The sequence below is a fragment of the Jatropha curcas genome, chromosome 4, assembly GCF_041381405.1.
Source record: "Jatropha curcas cultivar XTBG-Jc1 chromosome 4, XTBG_Jcur_1.0, whole genome shotgun sequence".
Taxonomy (NCBI): Eukaryota; Viridiplantae; Streptophyta; class Magnoliopsida; order Malpighiales; family Euphorbiaceae; genus Jatropha; species Jatropha curcas.
In genome coordinates this window covers 4,262,713-4,275,563 of record NC_143154.1, presented here as the reverse complement: position 1 = coordinate 4,275,563, position 12,851 = coordinate 4,262,713, and the positions used below count along the sequence as shown (strand labels likewise).

At 29.2% G+C, this 12,851-nt stretch overlaps 1 protein-coding gene across 1 annotated transcript; it reads right to left on the bottom strand.

The window, feature by feature from the left end:
* Positions 1 to 8,025: 8,025 nt before the first annotated feature.
* LOC105634633 (uncharacterized) lies at positions 8,026 to 12,589 on the bottom strand. The gene is made up of 7 exons (XM_020679465.3): positions 12,356 to 12,589; positions 11,447 to 11,954; positions 11,162 to 11,269; positions 9,386 to 9,451; positions 9,198 to 9,263; positions 8,946 to 9,005; positions 8,026 to 8,340 (listed from the first exon to the last, which is right to left on the bottom strand). The coding sequence occupies exons 1-7, from the start codon at positions 12,472 to 12,474 to the stop codon at positions 8,221 to 8,223; spliced, it is 1,047 nt and encodes a 348-aa protein (XP_020535124.1). The 5' UTR covers positions 12,475 to 12,589; the 3' UTR covers positions 8,026 to 8,220.
* Between the last annotated feature and the right edge of the window lie 262 nt (positions 12,590 to 12,851).

The window sequence follows — 12,851 nt, the reverse complement described above, 5'->3', positions numbered from 1 at the left end:
CAAAAGATTCTGCATGAAGCTCATAACAGTCCATATACAATGCATCCAGGTAGTACCAAGATGTATCAAGATTTGAAGAAAGGCTATTGGTGGCCGGGCATGAAGAAAGATATCGGAAATGTTGTAACAAGATGTTTAACATGTCAACAAGTAAAAGCAGAACATCAACTACCATCTGGGTTGCTTCATCCAATAATAGTGCCAACATGGAAGTGGGATCAAATCACGATGGATTTTGTTACTGGATTACCTCAGACGCAGCGGAAGCATGATGCAGTATGGGTAATTGTAGACAGATTAACTAAGTCCGCACACTTTCTACCAGTTCGGATGGACTATTCTCTGGACAAGTTAGCAGACATTTATGTTAGCGAAATAGTTCGACTACATGCAGTTCCATCATCCATTATCTCTGATCGTGATCCAAGGTTTACATCGAAGTTTTGGGGTAAACTGCAGGAAGCATTAGGAACGAGATTGCATTTCAGTACTGCATTTCATCCTCAAACAGATGGCCAATCAGAGAGAGTAATTCAGATCCTGGAAGACATGATGAGATCATGTGTCATAGATTTTGAAGGCAGTTGGGACAGATATGTACCTCTCATGGAGTTTGCCTACAACAACAGCTACCAATCAAGCATTAAGATGGCACCATATGAAGCATTGTATGGTAGACCATGTAGAACACCTGTGTGTTGGACAAAACTGAGTGAGAAGAAGATTTTGGGTCCAGATTTGGTTAGAGAAACAGAAGAGAAAGTGGAAATCATCAGAAAACGGCTGAAAGAAGCAAGTGATCGACAGAAGTCTTATGCTGATTTAAAGAGAAAGGATATTGAGTACTCGGTTGGTGATAAGGTATTTCTGAAAGTTTCACCATGGAAAAAGATCCTAAGGTTTGGACGAAAGGGTAAGCTTAGCCCTAGGTTCATTGGTCCATACGAGATTGTTGAACGCGTAGGACCATTAGCCTATCGCCTAGCGTTACCTTCAACCTTAGATCGAATTCATAATGTCTTTCACGTATCCATGTTAAGAAGATACAGATCAGACCCATCACATGTGTTATCAGCAGCAGAGATTGAAATTCAGCCGGATCTCACCTATGAAGAAGAACCAGTTCAGATCTTAGCCAGAGAAATCAAAGAATTACGGAACAAGAAAATAGCATTGGTAAAAGTTCTTTGGAGGAATCATAAGACAGAAGAAGCAACTTGGGAATCTGAAGACACCATGCGACAACAGTATCCTCTTTTGTTCACAACAGGTAAACTTCGGGGCGAAGTTTTTATTTAGGAGGGGAGAATTGTGACATCCTACCGAGTCGAGTCTTAGCATAGAGTCGAGTTGAGTTGAACCAAACCCGGTTGGGGTAGAATGAGTTTATAAGTGGAGTTACTTGAGTGAGAGAAAAAGATCAAAGCATATGGGTGAGGATTGATTTGCATTAAAAGATCAAGCTTGGGTATTAAGTTGTAGCCTTTTTCTAATTGAGGTACCATTTAGGAAGTTTTACATAAAATCCCTTGATTTTTGATGGCCTACCCGTAATACTCATTTCACTTTCCCATTTTCATGTTTATCTTCACCTTCTTCATTTTCTTCCTTTCCTCTTCCACCTTCATTTCAATTTTAATGGTAGTTAAGCCTTAACTTCAATTTTTCTTCTATCCAAGTAAGTAAACCTTCTTGAAGTTCATAATTGAATCATTTGGTGTTATTATTTTAGAATTCATAAGAATTCTTATTTATAGGTGAAGGGAGTTCTAAGAGTGTAGAAAAAAGAAGCTAAAGAAAAGCTCAAGCTTTTTGGGAGTAAAGGTTTGATATCTCTTTTCCTTTACCATTTTCTTTGTATGAGATTTGTGTGGTGTGTTGCTATTGAGACAATATTGCTTCATGTTGAGTGGGAGGACTGGTAATGGTGAGAAAACAGGGGAGGAAGTGAATAAATGAAGTAAATATTGAGTTTATGTTGAAACAGGGCTTGTTGGAAATTTTACCAGTAACTTCATCTTGATTTTGACCCCATTTATTGATGGAATTAGGAAGTGTCATAGAAGAGTTATTTGTTCCTCTATGTGTTAGATTTACATGGGTTTTTGAATCATCCAAATCGGAGTTGTATATTGAGAGATATGACCAAACGAGTACAGACAGTGCAGGCTGGAAAACGCGAAGCGCGCGCGCGAATCGCATGAAGAATTCGCGTTGCACACCTCGCGCTCGTGATTTTCAAATGCACGCTCGCGACTTTCACCTGAAACTCTTTGACTCTTATTTGGCACATCTCGCGCTCGCGACTTTCAAGGACGCGCTCGCGACTTGTGCTCGCGACTTGTGCTCGCAACCTCTCTGACTTTCATTTGGCATTTCTTGCGCTCGCGATTTGCAAGTGCGCGCTCGCGTACTTGGCCCTTGGCCTGTAAGCGCTCGTGACCTTCATCGCGCGCTCGCGCATTTGGCCTGGGAACTCACTGTCTCTCATTTTGCACTCTACGCGCTCGCGACTTTGAAGTACGCGCTCGCGACTTGTGCCCGATAACTCACTGTCTCTCATTTGGTGCTTTACGCGCTCGCGACCTTGCAAGGCGCGCTCGCGACTTGTGTTTTCATGCATTTTTGGACTTCATTTTCAATGCAATTGTACTCCTTTGCTTCACTTATATGCCTCCAATCATTTTAACATCAAAATACAACATGAGAACATGTATTAAAACAACATTCAAGCATGCATATGATGTGAAATCAAATGAATATTATGAATTATGAAGTTATGAACTATTAATATGATGTTGTGTTATATTATTGACATACCAACATTATGCTCCATTGAGGTTAGGTAGAAACCATGTAGATAAGGTTATGTCGCGACATAGGATAGCAGATCTGCACTTCATACAGTTTGATACTCCGGCTACAGGCCGTTGAGTGGATATGATTATTTATGGGCCATAGCAGCCAAGCATACAGTATTCATCCAGTTTCATACAGTTTTTCTTATCACTTCGGTTTCACTATAACCTTATGGAGCCATACAGATATCTTGACATAACATTTCATGAATTATACAGTATTATAAATAGTATAAAAGATAACCAAGGTATCATGAAAGTATCATGATGTGTGTGCTTATATGTGCCATATGTGTTTACATGGTTCTTTCTATACATGTATATGCTTAATTGTTTTTTTATCTGTTGAGATATCCACTGAGCTTTATTTGCTCAGCGAGTTACCTATTTAACTCGCAGATTTTGAGATTGGACCGTAGAGAGTCGGCTTACAACTGCTGCAGTTCATCTGTAGAAGACTCAGTCTTCAGGGTAGCTACTCATTTGGATGTGTAACTTTTGTCTATCCTTTTCATGGCATGTACAGGGCACACAGTTGGGCCCATTTCATTTTGTAAACTAGTATCATGTTTTGTAAATATAAATTACATTTTTTTTTTAAACAACATCAGCATGATATTATATTCAATATATATTATGATTTCAGCATGTCAGGCCATACAATCAACCAGTTTGTAGCGTCTCGGTTTGGTTCATTCGGGTTTACGGGTGGACCGGGAAGGGATGTTACAATCTAGATAAAACACAAATATAAAAGAAAAACTGCATTAGGCATATGACTTTCCTTAAATAAGAATTAAAGAATTAATCTAACATATATTCGCTTAGATATTAAACTGCTATAATTAATCTAATTTTTTTATTGAAATTCTGGCATCATTTCCTTTAAAATAGGAGTTTTCACTTGTCCAATTATTAATAACTTAATATACTTATTAATTGTTACTCACACAGGCCATTCATCGGACAATTAACGATTCAAATATCCAACCATAATAGATAGTAATTTTATAATTAATTTTACCTTATAGATTATAATAACCTTCAATTGAATCTCAATACATCATCATATATTTCTATTTCATCTCAATATAATTTACTTCCTTAACCAGTCATTACATAAAATCTCTTATACATATAAATATAAATAATTCTTCATTTGGTTAACTTTACTCGAAATATAATACATCTTTAATGAAATTATAGACTAGTTACTAAAATTAATACTCTATTAGATCATAATATCTTTTAAATAACCTAATTCACAACCATCTTCGTTCATATAACACAATTTTAATTTCGAAATAACTGATACCTATCCAACAATAAGTTTCTTTTTACTTAGATTACTTTCTGTCGCTAAAACAATTTGTATAACACTAAATATTTAATTTACTTTTCTCATTTGGTTTATAATCCTTAATAGCCATTAATTTAAACTAAATTAAAGAACTAATTTCTCCTTAAAGAACGTATATATATATATATATATATATAGGATAGAATATAAATATTTATCATGGATTTGATCGTAATTTGTAAATAAGACCTAATTATATTTTAGGATGAAATATTATTATTCATATAGACCAGAATAAAATTAAGAGATCTTATTCATATTCATTCACAAATACGTATCCAACAAGGATTTTAACTGTAAGTCTACTCAATGTCTTTCTACCTGTATATAACACTACAAGAAATTCAGCGATTAGCGATGAATTTTACCGATGGAATGTATTTTGTTGGTAATTAGCGATGAATTACCGACGGATTAAAAAAACTTTGCAATTTGAGAGATTTGCACTTAGCTGTTATTTAAGTAAACTTCTTTGCTTTTATGTATTACTAGTCTTTTTATAACATGTGTTGCACGTTGACTATACTCGTTATTCGTACTCATTTAATTTTTTATTTATTATTTGTACTCATTTTGATTTTTTAATATTAAATATTAAAAAAATTAGGTTTTGCTGATATTATTTTTATTTTTATAATGTTAAAATAAAATTTTATACAAGATTAGTGTATATACACACACACATTTCAACTTAATTTATATCATCACTTATCTAAAATTCATTATAATTATAATATGACCTAATAAGTATGTTTCAATATATATAGATACATAGATATAACAATAAAATATTACATACATTTATAAAATTAAAAAATCTTCAATTGTTCGTCATCCTATATACATATATATGTTCATTTTATCTAAAAATAAATTTTAAAAGTAAAAATTTAAAAATTTTGAAAAAATTAATTATGTATATTCTATTTAAAAATTTATTATAAAAAATATATATTTTTTCTTTTTTTATCTCTCTCCTACATAAAATATTTTAAATTATAATAAAAATCAAATATTTAAAAAATAAATTTATAAGATAAAATATAAAAATTTTTAAATGGCTCGTTATCATATATATATATATATATATAAAAGAAAAAAATGTTCATTTTGCTTTTCTTTTAAAAGAAAATATCATGTCTTATATTAAACTAGGTAAAGGCCCGCGCGGCTTTTTGTGATATCATTGCCAGTCGTATTTGTGAAATTAAGTTTTTTTGCTTATTTTTTATTTTTCAAATATATATATGAATTTAAACTTGAACATGTATAATAATAAATATTTACGTTTTTAAATATAATATACTTGTGTAGCAATGATTTTTGTTAGGCTGAATTTAAAAAATAACATAAATTATATTAATTTTTTTCAATTTTAAGCAATTTTTATTACTTAGGCTATTGATTATATGATTTTTTTTGGGATCCTAATCTTTTTGCAACTACAAATAAAATTAAAATTTAACTAAAAGAGATATTATGTCATCAACTTAATCTTTAGTTCAAATAACAATATGCTATTGATTATATGAAAAGTTTCTTACTTCACAAACTATTATTTACATCAATGAACAAAAATATGCATAATCAATAAAATTTTTATACTTAACAAACAATCACAGAATCACTTACAGTAGTAGTAGGAGGAGAAAGTTTACCAACTTTTAAATAAACCATATTGGCTGCAACTTCTTAATTGGCTGCTTTCCCAGCAACAACATCAAACTGACTTTCTATAAATCTACTAATAATCTCTAAACTCTTTATTAAATTCTCCACAACCCCATTATCATACATCCTTGAACCATGACCATGCTATTCTAGATACTGAATAGCTATGCACTTGTTATCTTGTCCTCTACGGGCGAAGATTTTCCCGTCGATGGTACATACGACGGACAAAGTAGAGAAACGCGGGAAAGAAGGGTGAACTCATGATCTAAGATATTAAATAATTAATTGGCTAATATTCACCTATACAGAAAGTATATGCAGGATTAAGTTACACTTTGAGAAAAAAAAAAAAAAGAAGGAAATTTACGGAAACTCTTTACAGTCTACATTATCAAGTTTCCTTGCATTTCAAAAGCAATGCTAAACTTGTTGCCTTCAAAATTCAAATAGACAACCTCTGCATCCGATTCTATATTAAAAAAAGAAAAAAAAAAAAAAAAAAACCCATTATCAACAGAAGTAGAAGAAGCAGCAGCATGGAAGTGGTGGTGGAGGTTCAGCCTCGACGCATCTACGATAATACTGCAAAATGTAGAAAAAATCTAAAAAGCTAATTGATAAAGTGAATTCAAGCCACTCTCAAATTTCTATTTTATGAATTTTTGGATATTCTCTTCTTAATTGTACAATTAGTTTCAGAATTTCAAATACTTGTGTGAAATATCTATCCATCTAATACTATTTATGCACACAAACATTATCTCTCATTTTTTTGAAAATCCTAAAATCTAGAGATAATCAAATTAGAAAGCTTAACTTTGAAATTAAAATCTATAAAAAGTAAAAATAAAAAAATATAAAGATAAGAAATAACGATATTTTAGCATTTTAACTAAAGCCCAAAAAACAAATGAAACCTAAACACATTAGATAATATAAGAGATAAATATGAATTTAATTTTTTTATTTGAATTACTGTAAAATTTTTTAGTTACAACGTGCTATAAATTAAAAATTTTTTAAAGTTATCTTTATTAATTAATAATAATAATAATAATTAATAATTAATTAAGTAGTCCAGAAAAAACTCAAAAATTTCTAAAAACAAGAAAAATAGAATGCTTAATATAAAGAGTCCCAAGTAAGCATTTTAAAACTTTTTTTTGCTTCAGGACTATATATATATATATATATATAGATATAACCACATTACATCTTTGAGAAAATAAATTTATTTTGGTATTAAAAATTCTTAAATTATTTTTTCATAGTTTTTCCTTATATATTTGAAATATTTACATTGTTTTATATAATAATTTAATTTATACAAATGTTAAAAGAAAAAGTTAGGTACATTCTTCAGTATTACAGTAAAATAAATAATTACATGTATTATAAAAATCAACGTTTAAACAAATACCTATGGATCCCATTAAAGATAAATATGATTTTTAATTGATTTAGTAATTACTTCATTTGAAATTGAGAAATAATCAAACGTAACAGATATTTAATCGAATATAAACTTTTTAAATGAATTAATAAAAAATTATTAAAAAAAACTCAATTTATTAATAATTTAATATCATAATTTATCAATTATTAAAAACTCAAGTTATTGAATAAACTCAAATTATTATCAATTATTCAAAATGATATTTTACAATTTCTAAAATTTTACTGCCATTATTATATGTAATCTCATTATTCTCACTTTTATATATAGTATAGATATATAAATAAACAATCAAATTTATTTCTTTTAAATAAATTTTATATTACATCAGATAAGGAAGTATTCTATGCCATCACATAACCTTCATAATGATCAGTTGTAGATTAAAAAAAAATTGTCATGCAAAAATTTTAGTGTGAAAAAATTATCTTTACATAAAAGAGTATAATGCCATTTGACCAGTTGGGTTAATCACTATCGCAATTTGCATTTTGCAATTGAGTATTCAATATTTATCGACTGTTTTACATATTTATTGAATTAAAAATTCACTATATAAGGTTTGATTTTTAAAATAAAAAAAATAAATGAAACCGTTTTGTGTAAATCGGTAAATTGAGAATTCCTTAAGTATCTAATCTTAAATATGATGTTCAACTTTTGTAGTCTGAAAGAAAATGATAAAAGCAAAGAGTACTTTGCCAAGAAAATAGTTAATTACACCACTAGAAAATTATCAGCATTCACATATAAAACCTCCTTCTATATATAACAGCCTTGAGCCTATTATGAAGTCTTTAACTTAATTTGATAATTTCAGCATTTTTATTATCATTCTTTCTTACATACTGTATGCTTGATTTGTCCAATCTTCAAATTCCACCATTGTAACTATTGAAGATGATTGATGCACAAGACAGGGGTATAAGGCATAACCCTCTGCTTAAAAGATCTCTCTTTGGTTCTCCATTCTCATCTTCCTCTCTTGAACTCTGTTGATCACAAGAAGTTGATGATGGCTCAGAAATATATATAATGAAAGAAATTCCATAATATTATTTTCTTTTTTCCATTTTTAAATAAGAGGAAAAGGAGGACTCCAGGTTATTTTTATACCCAGATTGCAAGGCTTACATTGCAATATTTATCACTTTTTATTAAAAATTATGCTTATCTTAGTGAGTTTGCTTCTTACTTTATTTATCAAAATTTGTTCTTTTGGTCAAACTATAAATGAAATATTTTCTTCTTAATGACAAATCTTTTATTCCTAGCAAATATTGCTTTTCTTTTCACCAGATTGAAAATAGACTTAATAAAATATGAAAGTATTCATTCATATATCTTTTTACCGTTATAACGAACAATAACAGGTTAGCCTTTGTCTCGGGCTAGTTTAAGTCAGCGATATGAATCATTTGTTTCTGATATTCTTCTCATTAATATTTCTTACAATTTAATAGGAAAAGATGTTATGGGTTTAATGTTGTTTCTCTTAGTTTAATCAAAATAAACTAATTATGAGCAAAACATCAAACACCTTTTGTAATAATCCAATAGAATAGTGATTAAAAACATGGGTGAAAGAACATCTTACTGCTTTTATTGTTCTAATTCGCTTGCTGTTTGCAGACCTCATATAAGGTACACTCAGTGTCTGTTTGGAACAAATAAGGACCAACATATATTAAAAGGGAAGGAACAGTCATATAAACCCTAAATCTACTCTAATTTTCAATTTTCCAATTGAACAATTTGAAATTATAGCCAGAAATTTGGTGTGTTTTAAAAAATTCATGTCCTAAATAAAAAAATGTAAATTGACTTTGAAAAGGAATAAATAAATCACCTCCACTTGATCATGGAGAAATTGGATGTAACCAATAGCTTCTGTCAATACAGATGCAGTATCTGTCTGTAAAGGATGCAAAAAAGCTAAAAACATAACCATATGGGCATATTTATATTATAATAGCACAATTCCATGTCTTTATTATATAATATTTAATAGATATATAAATATATTATAGAGAGTACCTTGCCATAAGGTGCCACCAACCTTTGAAGAGTAGCAATCTTTTCTCTTATTTTATTCTTACCAACCTAGTAAAAAAAAAAAAAAAAAAACAATTCCAGAATAGTTCAAAAATTGAAATTCCAAATTCAGGAAAATGAAGCAATTAAAATAGGATGGTGAATTGCATAAAAATTGTTAAGGTTAGGATAGAATATATTTTTTATATTAAAAATTGATGAGAAAACCCTCTTTTTCAATTGAATTAAATTTTTTTTTAAATTTTATTTCCATAAATATTTCTATCCTTTCTAATCAATTATTGGTAACATATAATATTCCTTTGGTTTGGCACTTTAGCTAGGTCTTTCTCTCCCTCTCCATCACTTTTCTTGTTTTAGTTTTTTTCTTCTTGAACAGAAAGGAGAAGGAAAAAAAAAAAACTGTAGAATTGAAAAGGAAAAGTAAAAAGCACAAGGATTTTGAATGAAAAAAAAATATATATAATTGAATAAAAATAGATTTGAGATAAAAACTTGTTATGCCCATACATACGGTTAGTGACAAAGCTAGGATTTACGAACAAAAGAGCAAACTTATTTATAAATTAGTTGAAGGAAAAATAAACAAATATTAAAGAAAACAAGATGATTAATGCTCTTTTTGTTTCTGTAAAATAGCTTGTAGGAAAATATTTTTTTATAATTTTCTGTTGTTTAAGGTGTTCAGAAAAACAAGTCAACTTAAGTCATTTTTAAATGACTTCCCATTTCTCAAGAGCGTAAAACATTTCCGGAGTTTGACAAACTTATTATAACTTTATAAATTCATATTTTATTAATTTATTAATAATCGGTAGCTACTACCACCACTAACCGTTCACCACCACTAGCCACTGTCGGCCACCATCACGGGTCACCGACGACTTTCATAATTTAATATTTTTTTTTTGCATTATTCTCATATTTAATAATAAAATTTTTAAAATATAAAATTTATATTATTAGTATTTTTATTTTTATGGTCTTATAAGTTAAAAATTTTAATATTTTAACTAATTTATAAATTGCAACCAAAAAATGAAAAATAAAATATTTTCCAAAAGTAAATTATTTTCTGAAAACAAATGGACCCTAAGGCTCCATTTGTTTCCGTAAAATAACTTGCAGTAAAATATTTTTCACAAGTTTCCGTTGTTTGGGGCGCTTAGGAAAATAAGTCAATGAAAAATATTTTCCTGGTCAAAGGAAAATTAAGTTATTTTTGATGGAAAATAACTTCCCAACAAAGTAAAACATTTTCTGGATATTGGCAAATTTTATAAATTCATATTTATTAATTTATTAATCATCATAATTACTACCAACCACCACCACTAGCTTCCACCACCGGCCACCACCACGAGCTACCGGTGGCTTTCATAATTTATATTTTTTTCATTTTTTTCGTATTTAACAATAAAATTTTTTAAGTATAAAATTGTTATTATTATTAATATTTTTTATGGTCTTATGAAATAAAGACTTTAATATTTTAAACTAATTTTCAATGTTACAATCAAACAACGGAAAACAAGTTATTTGGAAAATATATTTTAAGAAAAATATTTTCCATAAAAATATTTTTCAGCGAGTTTTTTTCTTGCAAGTTATTTTACGGAAACAAGGAAACAAACGTATCATAAGTAACATCAAAATTACAATTAACCTGCATATTAAAAATATATTTTACTATGATTTTTTAACAACTTTTGCGCAATATTGATACCCTTAATATATTATTATTTAAAGAAAAAATACCTTCAATAATGGGGGACATGAAGATTTCGACGGAGGCTGATTCTTTGAAGCTTCAATAAAACTGCAGGGTCTCTTTTTTCTCTGAGTTGTATCTACAAAAACTGACTTCTTGAAATTTGAAAGTAAATATTCAATTTAGGAATCTGTGAAATTAATAATATAAGCATATATAGTAATATAAGTATTATATATAAGATCTGTGTTCTTAAGAAAATGAAGAAGCAACTTCTCAAAAGAAGAAGAAGAAGAAGAAGAATTAGTAGTTAAGAGTACTAAGATACCCACTTTGTTGGAGCTACTTGAAGGATTATCTTTAACTTCTCCCATGGAATGACCAAAACTAGAACTTGAACCATCAGGTTTAGTGTTCAAAAGATCCAGAACTTGCAAGTTCAAATCCAAATCTGAGTTTGAAACATTAATTTTTGGTATAATAGGACTAAAACTATTATATCTACCATTAGAACCAAAAGATGAGCTTTCTCTTGTAGAGTTTTGGATATTATCATTAGAGTATAGCTCTGCAGTAGCCAAAAGTTGTAGTTCAGTGATATGAGGAGCAGAAGAGAAATTGCTCATAAGCCAATTATCATTTTGACAAAGATGATGACGTGGATGTTTTGTGGGAACCATTTCATTTAGCTTGGGGAAGGAATTTATTGGCATCTCTTCTTTTATCTTTGAAAGTAAAAACTCATTTGTAGCTGATTGCTGGGTCAAAGTGTCTGTAGTTTCATATAAACTCATCAAGCCCTCACACATGGAAGCTTTACTATTAGGTTGCCAACACTCCCTTCATGAAAATTGGAAATAATTAATGCAATATATTAATTATAATATTAGCTAATGTTATGTTTATTAATTAAAAGAAAAAACCCTAGAAAATTGATTAACATGATGAAACCAATTCTCATAATAACAAATATAGAAGTTCAAATTAAAAGAAAGAACCCTAGGAAATTGATTGACATGATAAAACTAAAAAATAAAAAATAAAAATAGAAAAAAAAGGGTATTTTATGTTTTGAAAATATATACCCAATTAATTTCCTCTCAGGAGAAATGTTTTCTTCATGAAGAAGTACTATACTTAAATCCTTATTCTTTAAAAAAAATATTTAAATCCTTTTTTGATATAGAAAATTAAGCTTGAATGGATAATTAATCCATTAATAGAGGGGAAAAAGTACTTACAAAATGATGTTGTTGGTGCTTGAAACCTTATTATAATCTGGTTGAAATAATAAAGAAGAATAGAATCCTCCATACTGTTCTTGGAGCTGGTGTTGGGGATGGAGATTTGCAGGCTCCATAATGTTCTTTTTCTTTTTCTTTTTTGTTCTTCAAAGCTTTGACAATCCCAACATCAAAATAGGTATTTCTATAAATTTTCTTTGATGATACTCAGAAAAATTAAGGAATTAAGTAGCTTAGGTAGCATTTCAATGGATGGAAATGTCTGTCCCCCACTTTCTTTTCAACATCAAGCTTTATGCAGCTTCCATTTGCTTGCTCTAAAATATTACTATACCTGTTGCTTTATTTATATTAAATAATATATACCCCAATTATTTTACTCAATGAGCCCTAAAGACCTTATAAATCTTTCACTTTATAAGGAAAACTTAGGGTTTTTTAAATGAATGGTAAATGCATTATTGGATCACTTAATGGATTTAACCAAGAAGAG

Coding starts and splice junctions, on each gene's coding strand:
- LOC105634633 (XM_020679465.3), bottom strand. CDS start 12,474: ATGGAGCCTGCAAATCTCCATCCCCAACACCAGCTCCAAGAACAGTAT. Junction 11,270..11,446: donor CTTCAAGTAGCTCCAACAAA/GTGGGTATCTTA, acceptor TCAAATTTCAAG/AAGTCAGTTTTTGTAGATAC. Junction 9,006..9,197: donor TTCTCCATGATCAAGTGGAG/GTGATTTATTTA, acceptor TGTTCCAAACAG/ACACTGAGTGTACCTTATAT.